Source organism: Pongo pygmaeus, chromosome 10, assembly GCF_028885625.2.
Source record: "Pongo pygmaeus isolate AG05252 chromosome 10, NHGRI_mPonPyg2-v2.0_pri, whole genome shotgun sequence".
Classification (NCBI taxonomy): Eukaryota; Metazoa; Chordata; class Mammalia; order Primates; family Hominidae; genus Pongo; species Pongo pygmaeus.
The window spans coordinates 110,644,790-110,667,493 of NC_072383.2; the positions used below are offsets into that span (position 1 = coordinate 110,644,790).

Consider the following 22,704-nt stretch of genomic DNA (forward strand, 5'->3'; position numbering starts at 1 on the left):
AAGGAAACAAACATTAGGAAAATCTGAATCACAAGATATTTGACTTAAAATTACTTTGGCAGGCAATGACAATACAGAATCAAGACTTCTACTTTCCAGTTTGACTTACACAGTCACAATCTACCACTGAAACTTCAAAATCCATTTTCATTGGACATTATATTTTGGTGGTTTAAAAGCGTATGGAGGAGAGGCTCTGGAACAAGACAAGGCTGCATTCAAATTCCAGCTCCAACACTTACTAGCTGTAAGAACTTAGGAAAGTCCCTTAACCTTACCAGGATTCAGTTTCCTTGTCTGCAATATCAGACTAATAATATCCATCTCAAAGTTTTTTAAGGATTAAATGAAAAATACATTGAAAGCGCTGAGCAAATTTATCTAGAATATAATAAATATTAAAAATTTTGTTTAGTTTGGAGAGCAATTATAGTTAAGAGTATCGACTTTTAAAAATCCTTGCTCTTGGCCAGGCATGGTGGCTCACACCTATAATCCCAGCACTTTAGGAGGTCCAGGCAGGTGGATCAGGAGATCAGGAGTTCAAGATCAACCAAGCCAAGATGGTGAAACCCTGGCTGAGGCAGGAGAATTGCTTGAACCCAGGAGGCGAAGAGCCGAGATTGCACCATCACACTCCAGTCTGGGCAACAAGAGCGAAACTCTGTCTCAAAAAAAAAAAAAAAAATTAGCTGGACACGGTGGCAGTCACCTGTAATCCCAGCTACTTGGGAGGCTGAGGCAGGAGAATCACTTGAACCTGGGCGGCAGACGTTGTAGTGAGCCAAGATCGTGCCACTGCACTCCAGCCTCGGCGACAGAGTGAGACTCCATCTCAAAAAAAAAAAAAACAGAAAAAAAAGAAAAAAGAAAAAAACCCCTGCTCTTCTACTTACCGTGTAACTTGAACAAATTATTTCCTGACTTTGAATCACAATTTCCTCTTTTGTGAAATGGGCCTAATACTATCCCTCTTATAGACTGATGAGGACCAATGAGATAAAGTATGTAAAGCACTCAGTGTAGTTGGAAAATAGTAAGTGTTCAACATACAGAAGTTATTTTTATTATTAAAGTGGGCCCAATAAAATCCAATGGCATTTTCCACATATAAAAGCTCTCCCATGCATGTCCCGACCTATGCTTTGTCTAATTTTGTGCTATTTGGTCTGGTTAGAGAATAGTTGTTATATTTCTCTTAAAATCTGTTTACTAAGCTAGAAAATACATCACTCTCCCTAGTACTCTGTTAATCAGGAAGGTTTTTAATTTGATCTTTTTGGTATGAATAGTTTAAATGTATTTTTACTCTGTTTTCACCATAAAATTGCAATTGCCTAGAAGGCCAGAGAAGCAAAGTAAGTATGTTTCATATAGCAAAGTTTTTAAACTATCTCCTAGTCCCAGTAGCAATTTTACTAAAGTATCAAAATCAGACAACTCACCTCTAGGCAAGCTCCTGCTATGCTTAGAGTGAATATTGGATTCAGACAACATTCTGTTTCCTTAGCCTTAGCAATTAATGCATACCAAAGAAATCCACATTTAATCGTTAATCTCGGGGCCGGACGCAGTGGCTCATGCCTGTAATCCCAGCACTTTGGGAGGCCAAGGCAGGCAGATCATGAGATCAGGAGATCGAGACCATCCTGGCTAACACGGTGAAACCCTGTCTCTACCAAAAATACAAAAAATTAGCCGGGCATGGTGGCGGGTGCTTGTAGTCCCAGCTACTCAGGAGGCTGAGGCAGGAGAATGGTGTGAACTCGGGAGGTGGAGCTTGCAGTGAGCCGAGATCGCGCCACTGCACTCCAGCCTGGGCGACAGAGCAAGACTCCGTCTCAAAAAAAAAAAAAAAAAGTTAATCTCTCAGAATTCAAAGTTATAGCTAAAATAATTACCTAGAAGAAAAGGGAGCCCTATTGACCATGCCAAAAATATCTCATCGTATCATCATGACAAATTTTAAAGTAATTCATAGAATTATTTCACCATTTATAGGTAACATCTGTTATTTGTTTCAGAGACTAAGTCACTAAAAAGTTCAAATCCAACACAAAGAGAAATCACTCACCTCTAGAGATTTCTGTATATTCTGGAATACAGCATAGGCAATAAGTGAACTTGAACCTATAACACTGAGAGATTTAGAAGATGATTGATCATTAAAGCAGGACAATGGAGTGCCATCGTTTTTGTTATTAATTTTGGGGCTTTTTTTTACAGTTTTATTGGCATAATTGATATAAAATAAACTGCATTAAAAAAATTTTTAGACACAGGGTCTTGCTATGTCAGCCAGGCTGGAGTGCAGTGGTGTCATTATAGCTCAACGTAACCTTGAACTCCTGGGCCCCAGTGATCCTCCTGTTTTAGCCTCCTGAGTAGCTAGGACTATAGGTGTGCATCACCACAACTGGCTAATTATTTTATTTTTTGTAGAGACAGGGTCTTGCTATGTTGCCCAGGCTGGTCTCAAAGTCCTGCCTCATGCGATCTTCCCACCTTGGCCTCTCAGGCACTGAGATTACAGGTGTGAGTCACCATGCCCAGCCCTGCATATATTTTTTTTTTTTTTTAGAGACAGGGTCTCCTTCCATCACCCAGGCTAGAGTACAGTCATACAATCACAGCTCACTGCAGCCTCCAACTCCTGGGCTAAAGTGATCCTCCCACCTTAGCCTCCTGAGTAGCTGGAACTACAGGCGTCTGCTACCATGCCCAGCTAATTTTTTAAAATTTTTTGTAGAGACAGGAGGGTCTCGCTATGTTGCCCAGGCTGGTCTCAAACTCCTGGGCTCAGGCCATCCTCCTGCCTTGGCCTCCCAAAATGCTGGGATTACAGGCATGGGCCACCATATCCAGCCAATATTTTTAAACAAATATAGAATGCTTCACAAATCTGCACGTTCTCCTTATCCAGAGGCCATGCCAATCTTTTTTTTTTTTTTTTTTGAGATAGGGTCTTGCTCTGTCAACCAGGCTGGAATGCAGTGGCGCAATCACAGCTCCTCCTGAGTAGCTGGAACTACAGGCACATAACACCATGTCCAGCTATTTTTATAGGTTTTTTTGTTTGTTTTGTTTTGTTTTTTTGTAGGGACAGGGTTTCACCATGTTGCCCAGGAGGGTCTCAAACTCCTGAGCTCAAGCGATCTGCCCACCTCAGCCTCCCAAAGTGTTGGGATTACAGGTGTGAGCTCAGCCCTGCCAATTTTCTCTATGTCATTCCAATTTTTAGTATAGGTGCTGCTTAAGTAAGCACTTTGCTATTGATTTTGCAATTGATCCTGTTGACCAGGTTGTCCACTGATGTTCAGATGTTATCCTTTAATCAATTTTTTGTTGTTATTGTTATGTTGTCATTTTATTAGTAAGAAAATATCAACATGATAAAGAATATCATTTCTCTTTAACTAAAAAGTAAAAGCAAATCCCTGAGGGGGAAATGTGGAAAACTACAGAACTGACGAATTTTGCTTATACTAGTTTAGTTATATGAGATTAAATAAACATACCTCAGAGTAGCCATGACAAATTGTATCCACTGTATTGCAGGGAGAACCTAAGTAAAACAACGAAAAAAGAATAAAATTAAACCTTTTACATCGAATATTCAACCTAACTCTAAGTTCATTATTAACTATCTGTACAGCATGAATTTTTCTTCAAAGCTTAATCTCAAAACATACTATAACCCTGAGAATGAGTCAAAAGCCTGAACAGGCCCCTGGAAAGACAAAGTGCTCCTTTTTTCCTCTCTTATTTCTATTTCTCTGGGAAATAGTATGATTTTTTAAAAAATAGAGATGTGGATTGATAAATGACTAAATGAAAAAGGGAAGCTAGCCAGGCACTGTGGCTCATACCTGTAATCCCGACACTTTGAGAGGCTGAGGTAAGAGGATCACTTGAGGCCAGGAGTTTAAGAAAAAAGAAACCTGGGTGAGAAAACTAATAAAAGGAAGAACAAAATGGAGAGTGGGTAGAAAAAGTTAAATGTTGAGAGAGAATACAGAGATGTGCAGAAAGAATAGGTAACAGAAGGGACAAATACTAGAGTTCACTGATAGGTAGAAAGAGGAAAGATAGACTAGTAAAACAGAGAAACTGAAGAAAAGTTAGTAGTACGAAGAGAGATTGTGAGTGAAAAATGCAGAACAGGAAAGAAGAAAGGGAGAACACAAAGGAAGACAGGGAGAGCTTCTGACCTTACCAAGTCCCAACTGTCCTCCAGAATGCTAGCCTCTAGTGGAAAGGTCATAGGGACTTCAGTCCCAGCTACCCTTGAGCAGCCGATCCTTCCTAGTCAGGTTCTGAATCCTGAAGCAGTGAACAGGTGGCTCCACCCCTACCCCAGCTGGGCTCCTCCTATACTGAATCCTGCTCTGTACCTTGAGGGCAAGGAGAGAGGTAGTGACAAGTGGAGGAGAAAGCCAAGCAGAAAGAACAAAAACAGAAAGACCAGGTGACAGGGAAACAAAGTTGTAAGTGGCATTAGGAATTAAAAGGAGCAAGAGGCAGGAGTAATAAAAAGCAGACAGATACAGAACGGGCAGGATTGAGAAAAAAAGAATGAGTCATAGTGAAAAGATAAATAGAGCTGCAACAGAGAAATAGAACTAAAAAAAGGGGTGGGGGGAGAAATAAATGGGATAGAAAGGAGGTCTCCCTAAAATTTGCCCTTGTTTAGAGACAGAAGCCTGTGATGGAAAAGAGAGATTGCATATTCACTCAGTTGATAAAATTTTAGTAATACTAGTGAAAAGCTGAGGTGGTTATTAATGTTTGTCATAAATTACATTATTCATTAATACACTGATGCTTAAATATCAACTTTGTGCAAAACAGTGTGTTATGGAAGATATAAAAAGAAATAAGATATAGACCCAGCCTTCTGACAGTTTATAATATAGTAGGAAAAATGGCCTGAATACCAAAAATTCAAATGATCTGCACACAGCAAGAATATACCTACACAGAGTAGCATTCAAAGAGGATTTGGAAGAACTGATAAAATTTGGACAAAGACTGGAGGAGAAAAGAGAGCAGAAAGAAGACCATTCATTTATGTAATTTATCTTTCATCTAGCCATAATTTCATATAGTCTACAAATCCGTATTGATAACAAATTAAATCACTTGCGTGGCTAGAGTAATTTAAATACATGACTAATTTATTCATATCAGGTTAAAATTACAATCCAAAACAAAACAAAACAAAAACCAGCCAGATGCAATGTCATGCATCTGTGGTCCTGGCTACTTGGGAGGTGGAGGCAGAAGGGTCTCTTGAGGCCAGGAGTTTGAGGCTGCAGTGTGCTATGACTGTTCCTGTGAATAGCCATTGCACTCCAACCTGGGCAGCATAGCGAAACACCATTTCTAAAACAAAATAAAACACGGCCAGGTGTGCTGGCCCACGCCTGTAATCCCAGCACTTTGGGAGGCCAAGTCGGGTGGATCACTTGAGGTCAGGAATTTGAGACCAGCCTGGCCAACATGGCAAAACCCTTCTCTACTAAAAATACAAATATAAGCCAGGCGGGGTGGCATGCGCCTGTAATCTCAGCTACTCAGGAGGCTGACGCATGAGAATCACTTGAACCCAGGAGGCGGAGGTTGCAATGAGCCGAGATCATGACACTGCACTCCAGCCTGGATGACAGAGTGAGACTCCATCTCAAAATAAATAAATAAATAAAAATAAAACAAAACAGAAACCAAACCAACCAAACAAACAGATTGTAGTCTATAGTGGAAGACCAGACATTGTTAAATAGAGGTTAAGTTCTAATCACTTTGCTTAAATTGTTAGGTAAACAAATAAATAAAAATACCAGGAAATTTCTAGATCAGAAATCCCCAGCATAACATCTTAGGAAGTATTTTAAGGCCTCTACTCATACATCTTACCTAATAAAGGTGAGGAGACTACTGACAGTTTCACCAAGTGATAAGAAAATGCTTTTAGACAAAGGACTGTTGTTTCAGTCAAGAACAAATCTCATGTTGCTCAGAGAACAGCCATGCCAGATTAGTCTGCTGTTCTTGTTAGGATAATCAATGAATAACTTTTCTCTTTGGCGTTCTCTTCTAAAACATCTATACCATCTACCAACATTTGGGGATTTACTTTTCAGTTTTTCCATCAAAATTAATCCCCTGCTTGCTGTATATTCAGCACTTTGTCCCTTTGAAGTATCTTTGGAAACATAATCTTGCCATCTTCCTTTTCTAAAAGGGCTAATCCAAGCTCAAATGATGAAGTAGGTGATACTTATTTTCAGTTTTCCTTTATCTCTTTTTAGCAAAAAGCTCCTTGCATGCCTGTGGTCCCAACTACTCAGCAGGCTGAGGCAGGAGGATCTCTTAAGGCTGAGATGTCCAGGCTGCAGTGAGCTGTGTTTGCATCACTGCACTCACGCTCCAGCCTGGGTGACAGAATGAAACCGTGTTAAAAAGAAAAAAAAGGCTGGGCGCGGTGGCTCACGCCTGTAATCCCAACACTTTCGGAGGCCAAGGTGGGTGGATCACAAGGTCAGGAGTTGGAGACCAGCCTGGCCAAGATGGTGAAACCCCGCCTCTACTAAAAATACAAAAATTAGCTGGGTATGGTGGCGGGCGCCTGTAATCCCAGCTACTCGGGAGGCTGAGACAGAGAATTGCTTGAACCTGGGAGGCGGAAGTTGTAGTGAGCCAAGATCATGCCACCACACTCCAGCATGGATGACAGAGCAAGACTCCACCTCAAAAAAAAAAAAAAAAGCTCCTTAGCAAGTTCAAAACCTATCCCAGTTCTTAACTTATTGGGCTACTATATATTACATATCAATTGAAGTTAACACATATTCATAAAATTGCTATCATGAGCAAGTTACTCAAAGTCAAGAAAGACACTTGCCTTTGTAAAATATTTTTATTTAACCAAAAAGTTTTCTAAAAATAACATTTAAAGATTTCTAGGGCCAGGCACGGTGGAGCACGCCTGTAATCCCAGCACTTTGGGAGGCTGAGGTGGGTGGATCACCTGAGGTCAGGAATTCGAGACCAGCCTAACCAACATGGTGAAATCCCATCTCTACTAAATACAAATAATTAGCCAGGCATGGTGGCGGGTGCCTGTAATGCCAGCTACTCAGGAGGCTGAGGCAGGAGAATTGCTTGAACCCAGAGGCGGAGGTTGCAGTAAGCCAAGATTGCACCATTGCACTCCAGCCTGGGCAACAAGAGCAAAACTCCATTTAAAAAAAAAAAAAAGAAAGAAAAAAGATTTCTAGTAATAACAGCTACCAATTATGAAGTGCTTTTGAATTGTATCTTAGTAAAATTATTGCCAATAAAATGAAGTTTGGAACAAAAGCAAGGAAGGAAATGCCCAGTGCTAGAATTCATGGTGTAATGATTAATGGATATGTTTCTGTCTGACTAAAAAGGATAATACTTGGAATATAAAGTATAAAACAAACATTGTAAGAGGGAACTGAAGATAAAGATTGTAAGAGAGCACCTGACTACTCTAAATAAATCCACCACTCCTGGCCTGAACAAATTACACTCCAGAATTTTGATAAAACTTGCCAGTTAACCCAATAAACCATTTGAGAAAAATTTGAGAGTTCATGTAAAAATCGGAAACTTGCTAGAAACCTGGTGATAACTAAATTAAAGACAAAAAGATGTGAAATCTGCAACCAAACCATATGTCAAGGATCTTAGTATTGATCCCAAATAAGATTCTAGAATGACTTGTCTAAAAGATGTGTTTGCAAACAATTAGGAAAAAAAAAAAGTAACTGCTAAATCAGCATGGGTTTACTTAAAAAAAAAAAAAAAAGGCTGGGTGCAGTGGGTCACACCTGTAATCCCAGCACTTTGGGAGGCCGAGGCAGGTGGATCATTTGAGGTCAGTTCAAGATGAGCCTGGCCAACATGGTAAAACCCCATCTCTACTAAAAATACAAAAAATACAAAAAAAAAAAAAAAATTAGCCAGGTGTGGTGGCAGACGTCAGTAATCTCAGCTACTCAGGAGGCTGAGGTAGGAAAATCACTTGAACCCAGGAGGTGGAGGTTGCAGTGAGCTGAGATCAGGCCTCTGAACTCAAGCCTGAGTGACCAAGTGACTCTGTCTCAAAAAACATTAAAAAATAAAAAAAAAAAAAACCTACTTCTAAACTAACCATGACTAGAAAGTCACTGCTGATCAATTCTACTAAGTATAACCAAAGTTATTTATACTGAGAAGTGAATAATTTTAGAAGTTTAAATGTTTTATAAAGAAATTTTAAAACTCTTAATAGCTCCATATAGACTACAGAACAGAAAATTCTTAGTTTGACTTCAAGATTCCCTCCTACCTGGGCTTAAAACTGTTTTACTATCTCCTGTTTGGAGAACTCCCTCCAACCAAGCCAGTCATTCTCCCAAAGCATCATGTTCATTCCCATATCTGCTCCTTTTCCACTTGTTCTCTGTCTAAAATGTTCTTTCTTCCAAGGCTTAACTCTATTTCCACCAATTACATAAAGCCTTGTTTCATCACCTCAGTTCATAGTTTTCCCCTCTTCTAATTTCTATCACTTGTCTTGTAGCTCATAGTGTTGCGGGATCTTTGGGGTGTCCATTTTCTGGCCGGAAACCTCTGTGGCCACAGTGCCTTTGCCCGAGTTCTTGTCCTGCATCCAGCAAGAATGAGGTACGTGGACAATGAAGGGTGAACAAGACAAAGATGAGCTTTATTGAGTGTTACAACAGCTCAGAGGAGACCTGCAGTGGGTAGTTCCTCTCTGTAGGCAGGTCATCCAACAGGTATTCAGTTCTCAGTAGAGAGGAGGCCCTGGAGAGGATGGCTCCACTCTGCAACTGATCGTCCTGATGTCTGCAGCTCTCAGAAGAGAGGAGGCCCTGGAGAGGGTGGCTCTTCTCTGTCCGCAGGTTGTCTCTGCAGCTGTCAGCAGGGAGGGTAGGTCCTTTCTGCAACTGGTTGTTCCATCATCTCCAACTATGAGCAGAGAGGGTAGCTCCTCTCTTAGGCTTTTTGACCCATAGGTCTCTGCCCTCTTGGTCCTCTGGCAGTCCTCTGCCCTGCTCTGGCTGAGCCCAGGGCTTTTATGGACCTCCAGGGGGAGGAAGTACATGCCGATTGGTCCATGGGCAGGCCAGAAGATGCACCACGAGTCCCTACTCCAGTCTGTAGGATTGGCAGCCTGGACCCCAGTCTTCAGGCCCTCCCTGACCTGAAGGTGGGGTCTTACTGGGGACTCACCCACTTCTACCCAAGAATCAATCTGCCTCCCATTGCCATTCTTGGCCCCAAGCCCGCTCTGAGATTGGAGCAGGCCCCGGGAGCAGAGAGAGTCCAGGCGGTGGGAGCAGACACTCCTGAGCCCGCAGGAATTGCAGTAGGGTGTCTTGCTGGTACCCTAAGGGCGCAGGCTGCAGAGATGCCCAGGTCCTGCACCTGGGAGGGCAGCCACAATGGCACCAGGGGCTCCTGCCGCAACTCAGAAGGGGCGGGGATCCCACAGGCTCCATGGAGTGTGCAGCCCCAGTCACGCCTCCCTGCTGCAGCTGGCTGCCATCAATAGGGCAAACTCAAAATTTTTCTTAACTTCCCCAGACACATACACACATACACATACACAAACACACACACACTTTCTTTCAAAATTTATATCCAATCAAACTGGTTGTCCATGATTGGATCCTGTTATCACTGATGACTATTTATACACATACATTTTGGATACATACAATGGTTAATTATAGCAATAAGTCCCTTACAATGCATTGTATATGTTCTCTTACTCTTACATGCATTTGTTCATCAAATCTTGTGAATTCTACCCTTTAAAAGTTTGTCAATTCCATCCATACTTTTTCAGCCCTATTATGTCCTACTGCATGACCTTAACCTCTTTCAACTGGACTATTGCCATACCCCATTAATTGGCTTTAGTCCAGTCTTCTCAATTCCAATCCATTCCCTTCACTCCTGAGCAATGTTGTTTTTGTTTTGAGACAGAGTCTTGCTCTGTTGCCCAGACTGGAGTGCAGTGGCAGCAATCAGGGCTGACTGCAGCCTCAACCTCTCAGGTCCAAGTGATCCTGCTGCCTCAGCCTCCCAAATACCTGGGACCACAGGCATGCACTACCACACATGGCTAATTTTTCTACTTATTGTAGAGAAGAGGTTTCATTACGTTGCCCAGGCTGACCTGGGTGCTGTTTCTACACACAAATCTAACCTCACTCTCCTAGTTAAAACTTCTGGTGACTCCAAACCCTTTAGCTTGGTGAGACCCTTTCGAATCCGCCCCATGGAAACTCAGTAATAATCAATCAAAATAAAAAAGAGCGGCAGCTGCTGCTGCGCCAGTTCGCCTTTACACAGATTCATCTCAACCAGTTCCCCAACATGCCTGTGCATAATTTTCCCATTGTTAGAAATGCCCTGTTTCTCTTTGCCTCATGCACGCCCCCTCTTATTTCAAGGTCCAGCTCAAAAGTCACCTCCTATCTACAACTTCCTCTGATGCTCCTGAGCAGGGACGGCTGAATCTCTGTCTCTTTACAATAAGCAAACACAGTCTTTTTTTTTCTTTTCTTTTTTTTTTTGAGACCGAGTCTCGCTCTGTCACCTAGGCTGAAGTGCAATGGCGCAATCTCGGCTCACCCCAACTTCTGCCTCCTGGGTTCATGCAATTCTCCTGCCTCAGCCTCCTGAGTAGCTAGGATTACAGGCACGCGCCACCACACTCGCCTGATTTTTGTATTTTTAGTAGAGACGGGGTTTCACCATGTTGGCCAGGCTGGTCTCGAACTCCTGACCTCAGGTAATCCACCTGCCTCGGCCTCCCAAAGTGCTGGGATTACAGGCGTGAGTCAACGCGCCCAGCCGGAATAATATTTTACAGCAATTACACTACACTGTTTAGATCATTATTTCTATGCCGCCTCCTCCCCCAACGAAGTGCGTGCCTTCTGCACAGAACTGTCTTGTTTCTGCTTATTCCGTAGCCCCGCAGGCAAAGCCAGGGTCTGGCACAAGCCAGGGACCGAGTGACTACCTGCGGAACAGAATGATTAGAATTGCGTCTGCGGTTCCTGGAGGGTGGGCCTTGGCTGGGCGGATCCCAGGAGCCTGGCGTCTCCCAGGGGAGGCGCTCACCTCAGATCGGGCCTAAGAGGGCCCTGCCTGCCACACTGACCGCCAAGCCTGGCCAAGAAGCTCAGGGAAGCCGCGGAGCCACTGCCCGCCTGGGTCAGGGCGGTGACGGAGCCTGACTGAGAATAAGGCTGAACTTGACTAATAGACTGACCGGGGGTTGGAGCGTGTCCCAACCAACTGCCTGACGGCCCAAAGGCAGGAAAAAAGGATGGTAGGCCTTGTCATCTTCGAAGGAGAGGAAGGACAGCAAAGTAATTGCTGTAGCGTCCCCACGCGCGCTTCGCGCTTCTCCTCAAGCGGAGCAGGAACGGAACTGGGCGGACCCGCCGGGAGACTCCCCGAGTGCGCGCGCGCAGCAGCCCATTTTCCCGCCCCCAACGTGGCCCCGCCCTTTTACCCAGGCCCTACGCGAGCTTCGCCGAGTACGCGTGCGCAGCAACTTCCCCGCCCTCGCCCCCGCCCCTCACGTGGCCCCACCCTCTCACCCTAGACAGACGGGAGCCTCCAGGGGTGTCCACGTGAGCGCGCGTGAGTCCGCCCCCCATCCCAGTCACGTGACCGCTGACTCGGGGCGTTCTCAACTACCGCTTACCTACCTCCCTGTGCCGGAACCCGGCGATATGGCTGCCGCTGTACCCCGCGCCGCGTCTCTCTCCCCGCTGCTTCCGCTTCTCCTGGGCTTCCTGCTCCTCTCCGCTCCGCATGGCGGCAGTGGCCTGCACACCAAGGGCGCCCTTCCCCTGGATACGGTCACTTTCTACAAGGTAACAGGGGCGGGGGACGTCGCGCGCAGGTGCCGCCGGGGCGCCCGGAAGAGCGCGCGCCTGTGGGGAGACGCTGGATTCCGGGAGCTGATGGAAGGTGGTCTGTAGCAACGGTCCCAGGGCTTCCCGGCGTCCTACAGGCCTAGTGGACGCTGAGCGCGGGAATGTTATGACCACCGGGCATGCACGCTTCAGGGCCCCAGCGCACCCTTGCTTTTGCAGCATTTATACTTGCATCCTCCCTTGCAAAGATGCAGCCGAGGGAACTGGGTGCCCCTTCCCTTCATCTGTGGGGAGAGGGCGGTGCCTGGCGAGATCCAACCCTCGAGTCCCAAGTGGGAGAACCGGAGGGCGGTGCGAGGTCGACGCCACCGGGCTCCCGGCTGTGGAAGCTGGGAGTGGTTGGCGGGGGGAAATGCAGGCGCGTTAGCCTGCATGTCCGCGCCCCTCTTCCCAGGGGTGGATTGCAGCCTGCTTTGCGGTATGCAAACAATGATCAGATATCATACATCTTGAATAGTGCAAGCGTGAAGAATAAGCTTCACTTCAGCCACCCTGTAAAGCAGGGGTCCCCAACCACCAGGCCCGTCGGTGGCCTGTTAGAAACCGGGCGGCACAGCAGGAGGTGAGCGGCCGGCGAGCGAGCACTACAGCCTGAGCTCCGCCTCCTGTTACATCAGCTGCGGCATTACATTCTCATAGGAGCACGACCTTTATTGTGAACTGCGCATGTGAGGGATCCAGGTTGTGTGCTTCTTATCAGAATCTAATGCCTGATGATCTGAGGCGAAACAGGTTCATGTCGAAACCACCCAACCCCCCCACCCCCGTGGAAAAGTTGTCTTCCATGAAACCAGTCCTTGGTGCCAAAAAGGTTGGGGATAGCTGTTATAGGAAACATCTTGGGTTTGGCAACAAAATAAATAAAATTGGGTCAAGGCATGGAAGAATTTGCCACTACCTCCACCCTTCCCCCCTTCCATTTTTGCAGAATTAGGGATCCTGGCCTGGGTAAATGGACGGTTGGAAATGCTGGCTGAATGCAACACCGCAGTCCTAGTCCCCTCCTCTTGCACCTGTCTTCACCCACGAGCAGCTTTTAACTTCCTCTAGGAGATGGGCAAGCTTAGTGTTGCGAGAGAGCCAGTCATTTCATTTTCAGGTTTTGTACTCATTGTGGGGAAGTGAAACCAAGAAGTAGTTGTCTCCAGTGGTTGAAGTCTCCTGTTTTCAAGCGTTTCCTGTCGTGGATTTGGCACTTGCAGCTCATTCAAGACAAAGTTTCAAGAATTTAAAAGTGTAGGCCGGGCGTAGTGGCTCACGCCTGTAATCCCAGCACTTTGGGAGGCCGAGGCGGGTAGATCACCTGAGGTCAGGAGTTTGAGACCAGCCTGACCAACAACGTGAAACCCCATCCCTACTAAAAATACAAAAATTAGCTGGGCGTGGTGGTAGACACCTGTAGTCCAGCTCCTCGGGAGGCTGAGACAGGAGAATTGCTTGAACCCAGGAGGCGGAGGTTGCGGTGAGCCAAGATCACGCCACTGCACTCCAGCCTGGGCGACAGAGTAAATACTCCGTCAAAAAAAAAAAAAGTGTGGGCCAGGTGCGGTGGCTCATGCTTGTAATCCCGGCACTTTGAGAGGCTGAGGCGGGTGGATCACCTGAGGTCAGGAATTGGAGACCAGCCTGGCCAACATGGTGAAACCCTGTCTCTACTAAAAATACAAAAATTAGCTGGGTGTGGTGGCGGTCGCCTGTAATCCCAGCTACTCGAGAGGCTGAGGCAGGAGAATTGCTTGAACTTGGGAGGTGGAGGTTGCAGTAAGCCGTCATCATGCCATGGCACTCCAGCCTGGGCAACAAGAGCAAAACTCTGTCTCAAAAAAAAAAATGATGTAGGTGTGGCTGATTGGTTGTCAGGCACCCTCAGACACACCCTACAGCACTGTATGCTTTGGGGGCCTTTACTGGCAAATTGACACCCCTACCCCACCCTGCTCCATGGGAATCAGATAATATTACAGAACAAGTGTGACCCAAAGGGAAACTTTGCGCCATAAAGCTAACAGTGTTTTCTCCTATTACCACCCTAGTCTAGGTCAACATTACAATAGCCTCTTCTCTGGGATCCAGGTTGTGTGAAGATCCAGGATCTTCTCTGGTCTCCCTGCTTCCACTCTTGAGTCTCCACACAGTAGCCTAAGTCCTATATGACCTGACTCCTGGCTTCCCTCTCATCTCCCAACCATTCTCCTCCTGTCTTTTGAATATTCCTTGCTCTTTACTGCGTTAGGGATGTGTTGCACTAGTTGTTCCTTGTGACTGGAATATTCTTTGCCCAAACTTTGAAAGGCTAGTTAGTTACTTCTCATCATTCAGGCTTAGGTTAAGTGTTTCCTCCTTAGAGTTCTTCCTTGATTTATCTTCCCCCCTGGTCTAAAGTGCCAGTCACATTAATCTGTTTTATTTCTCCGTACAGCACTCATCACTGATTTTTTAAAAATCTATTTTGCCATCTTTCTCTCTCACTGGAATATTATGTGCTCATGAAGAAGCTCCTTGTCTATTTTGTTCCTGATCGTCTGCACTGCATAGCAGATTACCTGTCTCATAGAAGGTGCACAATAACTATTTTGTTGCATGAATGAACACACGTTTTCTCCAGTCTCTTTTCAAATCTTCTCTTCCATTATCACTGAACCAAAAGGAAATGTACTAGTGTTTTGTCTGGCAGCCTTGTTCCATGCTTTGCCTCTCAGTGATTTCCAATATCTTTTTTGTTGTTGTTTCTTTCCCTTCACCATCACTAGAATATTAGCTTCATGAGCTAAGAGATGCCATTTTGTTCCCTGCTATGTTCACTTAGTATGGTGCCTGGCACATGGTAGGCCTTTAGTAACTTTTTACTCAATGAACGAATGAATGAATAATGAACTTACCTGTACTTTAAAGAAGTGAGTTGCCTGATTATAGGTAATGGTAGAGCTGATTTCCACTAACCCATTGGACACCAAGGGCTGGTAGGAAGTAGATGAGGAAAATAGACTTCTAAAGCTATCATTAAGAGATAACAGACCACTTCGGGAGGCTGAGGCAGGTGGATCACAAGGTCAGGAGATCAAGGCCATCCTGGCTAACACGGTGAAACCCTGTCTCTACTAAAAATACAAAAAAATTAGCCGGGCATGGTGGCGGGCGCCTGTAGTCCCAGCTACTTGGGAGGCTGAGGCAGGAGAATGGCGTGAACACGGGAGGCGGAGTTTGCAGAGGGCTGAGATGGCACCACTGCCCTCCAGCCTGGGCGACAGAGCGAGACTCCACCTCAAAAAAAATAAAAAATAAAAAATAACAAACTAAGATAACAAGAGAAAATTCTTTATGCAAATGTTTGCCATTCAAAACCATTCTGCCTTACCCTTGAAACTAAGAATGGTGAAAGTAAAAGGTGGAGATCTCTGAATTCTATTTTAATGTTAGACCACTATATAATTATTAATATTATTCCATAATACAAGTGCAGGCCCTTGAAAGTAGATATCCCGTGTTTTGCTTTTTAAACATTCTCCCCCTCCCCAACATGTAGCATCTGCTACAAAGCCTGTCAGAGTATTGTTCATTCATCAGATATTTTCAGAACATCTGTCACATTCCAGGCACTGTTGGACACTAGGGATACAGCAGAAAACAGGTCAGACAAAGTCCTTATTCTCATAAATGTATATTCTAGTGGAGAGGATGGAAAACAAGTAAATAAGGATTTCAGAGAGTGAGTAATGCACTGAAGAAAATACAGCAGGGTAATGATACCAGGGTATGATGAAAATGAAGCCAAATTAGATGGTCTGATTGGAGGAGTCCCCAGTAGCAGGGGACATTTGAAATGAGCCTTGAATGATAAAGAGATAACCATGAAAAGAACTGGGGAAAGGACATTCCAGCCAGCAGAGAGCAAATGAAAAAGCTCTGAGTGGGAATAAGTTTCATGTGCTGAACTGAAATAAGGCCAGTTGGGCCAGAGGGATGTGATCTCATTTGTATTTTAAGTCTTTCCTGCTTTTAGGCCGCCAGAGCTCAGGCTTTTTGGCATTTAAAGATGACCTGTTCTGGTGTCTTCTCCTCCCTCCTTTGTGTCCCTAAACAGTGTTAAATATTTTTAAAAACCAAGAGGACATCAGTACACCATAAAGGACAAAGACTAACAAGAACATTGTATCTTTTTTTTTTTTTTTTTTTTTTGAGATGGAGTTTCACTCTTTTTGCCCAGGCTGGAGTGCAATGGTGCGATCTTGGCTCACTGCAACCTCCGCCTCTCAGGTTCAAGCAATTCTCCTGCCTCAGCCTCCCGAGTAGATGGGATTACAGGCGCCCGCCACCACGCCCAGCTAATTTTTGTATTTTTAGTAGAGATAGGGTTTCACCACATGGCCAGGCTGGTCTCCAACTCCTGACCTCAGGTGATCCACCCGCCTCAGCCTCCCAAAGTGCTGGGATTACAGGCGTGAACCACTGTGCCCAGCCCAGAACATTGTATCTTTGCCTTCAGCCAGAATTATGTAAGCTTGACATAATTTTTTTTTCTTTTTAGAGAGAGAGAGAGATGGGGTCTCACTGTGTTACACAGGTTGGATTGCAGTGGTGCAATCATAGCTCACTGTAACCTCTAACTCCTAGGCACAAGTGATTTTCCACCTCAGCCTCCTGAGTAGTTTAGCTGGGAATACAGGTGTGTGCCACCATGCCTGGTTAATCATTATTTTTTTTAAGCCAGCTATATTGCCCAGGCTGGTCTTGAACTTCTGGCCTCATGTGATCCTCCCACTTCAGCCCCGCAAAGTGTTGAGATTACAGGTGTGAGCCACCATGCTCAGCCTTGACATGATTATTTACAGTGATTGCCTGTGATGAAAAAACTTGATGATAGGGATCACTTGGATTAGGAAAACAAAAAGTTGATGAAAGTGAGGAAGGCAGTGTTACCCTAAGGTGGCTTGTTAGATAAAACTTGTGCATTGGGAGAAACCATCAAAAGAAGTCCTTGGCTTCTTCAGTAAGTTAAATGTAGACTTAGCATATGACCGCCACAGTTCCACTTGTATATATACCCAAAAGAATGGAATACAGGTGTTCAAACAAAACGTGTTATGTGAATGTTCATAGCCGCACTATTGAAAGTAGCCAAAAGGTGGAAACAACCCAAACATTCAGCTGATGAGTAAATAAACAAAATGTGGTCTATCTTACAGTATAATATTTATTTGGCCATAAAAAGTAACAATGTACCAATACATGGTACAACATGGACAAACCTTGAAAACATGCTAAGTGAAAAAAGCCAGACACAAAAGGGCACATATTGTACATTTCCATCAGAATAGACAAATCTACAGAGACAGAAAATAGATTAGTGGTTGTTGGGGCTGGGAGGAGGAAGACTGGGGAGTGACTGCGTAATGAGTATGGGGTTTCCTTTTGGGATGATGAAAATGTTCTGGCACTAGATAGTAACCTCTATGGTTGCACATGCTTAATGCACTGAATCACGCAGAATGTACACTTTTAAATGGTTACAATGGCAAATATTATATGAATTTTACTGCAATTAAAAGTCTCGGCCCTGACGGTTTAAAACCCAGAGATCTAGCCAGAGGGAAGTGTAGTCTAGGCAGAAGACATTGTCCCAAGCCTGGCCTCTCACTAACTTATCTGCCCTGAAATTGCTGGGTTCAAACTCTGGCCTATCTAGCCAAAGCATCCTCCATGATGCCAACTCCTTTGTAGGTAGTTTTGTTTATTTTTGTCAGATTTCTTGTTCAGGGTTTACTGAGAAAGGCCTCCTGGGATGATGAGCATGACAGGGGCTGATGTAGTATGCAAAGGGTCTCCTTCACCTAACTGAAAGGAACCCTGCAGGAGAAGGCCTTAGTATGTCTGCAGCCTTGTTTATTCTGGACAGGGTTGTGTATATCTTCGATTAGTGTGAACAGGTACTAATGGGGTGCCCTGCATGTTGCTGGCACTCACTAAATTGTTAAATGAGTCAATGGGTGAATGAATAAATATTAGTTTGTGAGAGCTTGCCTCCCTTGTGGGCTTGTTTCCACTCTATTTCTTAAACAGGGGCCCCTTGGGAAGGGGAATTAGCCCCAAAAGTCCCTGGAACACCCACTTGCTCAGCTCTATACGCCCTCAGGTCATTCCCAAAAGCAAGTTCGTCTTGGTGAAGTTCGACACCCAGTACCCCTACGGTGAGAAGCAGGATGAGTTCAAGCGTCTTGCTGAAAACTCGGCTTCCAGCGATGATCTCTTGGTGGCAGAGGTGGGGATCTCAGGTATGGACAAGTCCAGGACGGCTGGGGAGGGCAGAGAGGGAGGAGGCTAGAAATCGTTTCCCTACTTGAAACAGGAATACCCAGCATCTTTCCTTCTAAGCCACTCTCAAGGAGTGTAAATAAACAGGTTCATGGCCTCTAAAGGAATCTGGTGCCCATGGTAGGCTTAACCTGAGCAGATTCTGGGACCATGGAATCTCAGCTCAGCCATGCAGGTGCCTGAAGGGAAGGGAACCCCTCTTCCTTCACATTCCAACCCTCTCTGCCATTAAACTGTGAGAACTTTGAGCTCTCCTTGCAAGGAACACTGGGCAGAGGGGGTGTTATGTCCCCTAGGGGACAGCATAGTCAGTTCTTCTGTCTTCATTTCAGCTTCTGTACCAAAACTGTTGGGTTTTGGCTTTAGCTCAAATGCACTGATGCCACCACTAATCCAAGGGCACCTCCCAACCACAGCGACAGCTTTAATAGTCACCAGCATTTAGTGGCCGACAGGGTAAAGATCTGCACCCCCATTGCATTTGAAATCTTCACTTGAACTCTGCCTGAGAAGCAAGAGGTATTATCTCCATGTTATACTTCAGGAAAAAAAAAAACTGAAGCTCAGAGATTAAAGGACTGTGGGTGATGGAGTGGTTCATCCAGAGCTCCACCTAAGTGTTTAGTCCCAGGCAGAGGCTTACTTATTTCACTTCCCTCCCAGCTTGGATGCCTCCATTCCGTAGTAAGCTGGGAACTTAGTAGAGCGTCTGGTCCTGGGTAGAGATAGCTGGCACACCTCTCCAGGACAGTCAGTCAGATTTGTCTCAACTTCAGGTAACTCCCTTGGTGCTTTTATTAGAATAATAATAATAGTTAACATTTATCAGATGTTTACTGTGTGCCAGGCCCCTGTGCTGAGTGTTTTACATGTGTTTCATCTTTGCAAGAGCTCTGTGAAGGAAGTCCCATGTGGTACTATTACCTCCATTTTTTCAAATGAAGAAATGGATGCTTAGAGTAACTTGCTCAAGATTGTGGAATTGTTAAGTGGCAGAACTAGGTTTGGAACCCTAGGCATCCAGTACTACCACTACTAGTAGCTGGTCTTAGCCGTTTCTTGGCAAAGTGTAAGAACCAGTTGTCACAGCATCAGTCCTTGGGGCTGCTACTGCCCGTTAGGAAGGATGTTGCAGATACTAACAGCAGCTACCACATATTAAGCATATAACCCTGCCAAGTATCACGCACATATTCCCTCATCCGGTCCTCCCAACAGCCCCCATGTGGCAGGGACTGTGTTCCTTCCCTACCACATGCTCCCCTTTCTCACCCAGCTCCAGCCAGACTGGTCTTTGTAATCCTGAAATTTCCTGAGCTTAGTCCTGCCTCAGAGCTTTTGCACTTGCAGTTCTTTCTGCCTGAGACACTCTTCCCAAATCTTCACGTGGCTTGCTCCAGGATATTCAGGTCCTTTAGCTGATGTCACCTTCACAGGGAGGCCTTCCATGACCACCTGAAGTGGGCTTTCTTACCCACTTTGTCACATCATGCTGTTTTGTTTTCCCTGTGGCATTCATCACCTGTGTTTATGTGTTTGTTATGTCTCTTCTCTTCCTTAGAAGATATGAGCTTAATAGTCTTTTTTTTTTTTTTTTTTTTTTTGAGACGAAGTCTCACTCTGTTGCCCAAGCTGGAGTGCAGTGGTGGGATCTCGGATCACAGCAACCTCCACCTCCTGGGTTCAGGCGATTCTCCTGCCTCAGTAGCTGGGACTACAGGCACGCGCCACCATGCCCTGCTAATTTTTTTGTATTTTTAGCAGAGACGGCGGTTTCACTGTGTTGGCCAGGCTGGTCTTGAACTCCTGACCTCGTGATCTGCCCGCCTCGGCCTCTCAAAGTGCTGAGATTACAGGCATGAGCCACCGCACCCGGCCGAGCTTAATACTCTGAATCACAACTAGACCCCCAGCACCTAGAACAGCATCTGACACATAGTGGGCATATAATAAATATTCAGAAGAATCTCCATTTTTTCAGATGAAGAACAGTTCAGAGAGTTTAAATGATTTGCCTAGTGCTGCATGGCTAGGAAGTAGCAGAGGAGGAATTCAAACCCAGGTCTGTGTGGTTGCTCCTCACTTTGAACCATTACACGGCCAAGAAAATTCTTCTTTCCCTCAGTTCAGCTAGGTCCCATAGCAATTTTCTGCTCTGATTTCCTTATGGTCTTGCTTTTTGTGTCTCGTTTCTGCTCACAGATTATGGTGACAAGCTGAACATGGAGCTGAGTGAGAAATACAAGCTGGACAAAGAGAGCTACCCAGTCTTCTACCTCTTCCGGGATGGGGACTTTGAGAACCCAGTCCCATACACTGGGGCAGTTAAGGTTGGAGCCATCCAGCGCTGGCTGAAGGGGCAAGGGGTCTACCTAGGTATGCCTGGTTGCCTGCCTGTATATGACGCCCTGGCTGGGGAGTTCATCAGGGCCTCTGGTGTGGAGGCCCGCCAGGCCCTCTTGAAGCAGGGGCAAGATAACCTCTCAAGTGTGAAGGAGACTCAGAAGAAGTGGGCCGAGCAATACCTGAAGATCATGGGGAAGATCTTAGACCAAGGGGAGGACTTCCCAGCATCAGAGATGACACGGATCGCCAGGCTAATTGAGAAGAACAAGATGAGTGACGGGAAGAAGGAGGAGCTCCAGAAGAGCTTAAACATCCTGACTGCCTTCCAGAAGAAGGGGGCCGAGAAAGAGGAGCTGTAAAAAGGCTGCCTGTGGCTTTCCAGGGTTTGGTGGGGGTAGGGAGGGGAGAGTTAACCTGCTGGCTGTGAGTCCCTTGTGGAATATAAGGGGGTAGTGGGAAAAGTGGTACTAACCCACGATTCTGAGCCCTGAGTATGCCTGGACATTGATGCTGATGTGACCATGCTTGGGATGTCTCTAGCTGGTCTGGGAATAGCTGGAGCACTTACTCAGGTGGCTGGTGAAATGACACCTCAGAAGGAATGAGTGCTATAGAGAGGAGAGAGGAGTGTACTGCCCAGGTCTTTGACAGGTATAATTCTCATTCAATTAAAGTTTCAGTGTTTTGGTTAAGTGGACCTGAAGCCATTCTGTTGTCTTTTCAAATTATACTTTTGTCTATGACCTGCTTTCCTCTTTGAATCTAAGCTGGTATGGACTCCACTTTCCCAGGGTAACAAACTATCCTCGTAACACTGTGGAAACTGGCATACCTTTGTTATTTTCCAGTGATATTCAGACTGACATGGATTGACTCTCAATGGTAAAGTTTGTCTATTTTCCAGTCCTTAAAACTCAATAGCAGTATTGATGAATATATTGAACCAACATTGATGGACCATGGTGTAATTATTTTCCATGCTTTGTGAGGTACACATAGCAAATTCTTAGTTTTACTGATATATTCTGTGACTTGGATTTACACAGCTAAATGATACAGTCCAATTTGAAAATTAAAAAATATTTTCCATCTAAATCACTGTCTATCACTAAATAAATACTAACTTCCAGAAAGCAGAATAAAGAGCACTTGTGCCAACATTCACATCTTTTCTTCAGACTCAGAAGCAGTTATCCGCAAAAGTGAGCTTCATGACAGCCCTACTTACCATCTGAAAATGTCATGAGACCACAGCTCCTGAAATATGTCTAATTGCACCCACACAAAAAATGGAGTTGGCAAATAAGACCTTGAATTATTTTCCTCCATTTTATCCAGGTTGGTATATATTTAGTTCCTGCAAACAAAAAATAGAGGAAATTCCATATGTTGAATTGGATGGGACAAAAAATTGTGGTAGTTTAGGCTAACAATTCAAACCAAGTAGGTAAAAAGTGTTTAAACCTAAACATCCACCTGCTGACAGCTTATGTACTCTACATATAATGAAAGAATATAATATTTACTACAATAATTTCTACATTTTTACTTCAGTTCTCACTGAAACTTTTGGAAGATCTTTTTGGATACTTCTAACTGGTAAATTTGCTCTGGCTGTTCTAGTGTGTTCCGTGTAAATGGGATCACTTCCAAAGAGCAAAGTATTCACTGTTTTATGGAAATTAGAATGAGACGACAAATGGCAGATAGGGAAAGGACTCTAATATTAAATGCATCCAGAGTCCCTGAATGAAGACTGATTTTGATTTTCAATTGTAAGAAGCAGGAAGGTGACAGTACCTCCATGGGCATGGCACTGGATGGGTTCTGGCTGGGTATGGTTATTTACAACCCCAGGGCCTTGAGTTGAAGAAACCTGAGCTATTGGGCAGAACCACATTATCATATGTCAGAGGCCCTTTGTTATCCAATAGTTTTCATTAAAGGTGAGCTCTCTTTCTAGAGTCTTAAGTGATTTGCATATGTCACATAAAATACAGTCTTCCCTGACCCAAGTCAAATGGATTCTTTTCCTCTACCTCTTAGAATT

The 22,704-nt window shown here is 44.8% G+C and overlaps 2 protein-coding genes across 8 annotated transcripts in view; one reads left to right on the forward strand and one right to left on the reverse strand.

Annotated features, from left to right (window-relative positions):
• Positions 1-11,501, reverse strand: part of TMEM116 (transmembrane protein 116) — an 85,592-nt gene extending 74,091 nt beyond the window's left edge. For 2 of the 6 annotated variants that reach the window (XM_063647103.1, XM_054442168.2), the window contains exons 1-2: positions 11,324-11,501; positions 3,519-3,565 (exon numbers count right to left, since the gene is read on the reverse strand). Coding sequence is in view for 4 of the 6 variants with exons in the window: in XM_054442164.2 (XP_054298139.1) it covers positions 2,075-2,138; positions 3,519-3,565; positions 4,217-4,264 (159 nt within the window). In the remaining 2 variants the exon portion in view is untranslated. Of the gene's footprint in view, positions 1-2,074; positions 2,139-3,518; positions 3,566-3,869; positions 3,942-4,216; positions 4,292-11,323 lie in introns of those variants that run through there. The other 4 variants (XM_054442165.2, XM_054442164.2, XM_063647102.1 and 1 more) reach the window with 4 other exon arrangements.
• Positions 11,502-11,565: 64 nt separating this feature from the next.
• Positions 11,566-21,351, forward strand: ERP29 (endoplasmic reticulum protein 29). Of its 2 annotated transcripts, XM_063647104.1 has the most exons (3): positions 11,566-11,936; positions 18,130-18,268; positions 20,511-21,351. In XM_063647104.1, exons 1-3 carry the CDS (start codon positions 11,793-11,795, stop codon positions 21,011-21,013), a joined length of 786 nt encoding a protein of 261 aa, XP_063503174.1. In that variant the 5' UTR covers positions 11,566-11,792; the 3' UTR covers positions 21,014-21,351. The 2 variants fall into 2 exon arrangements, with proteins under 2 accessions (XP_063503174.1, XP_063503175.1); XM_063647105.1 differs by lacking the exon at positions 18,130-18,268 and having other exon boundaries at positions 11,652-11,936.
• Positions 21,352-22,704: the final 1,353 nt, after the last annotated feature.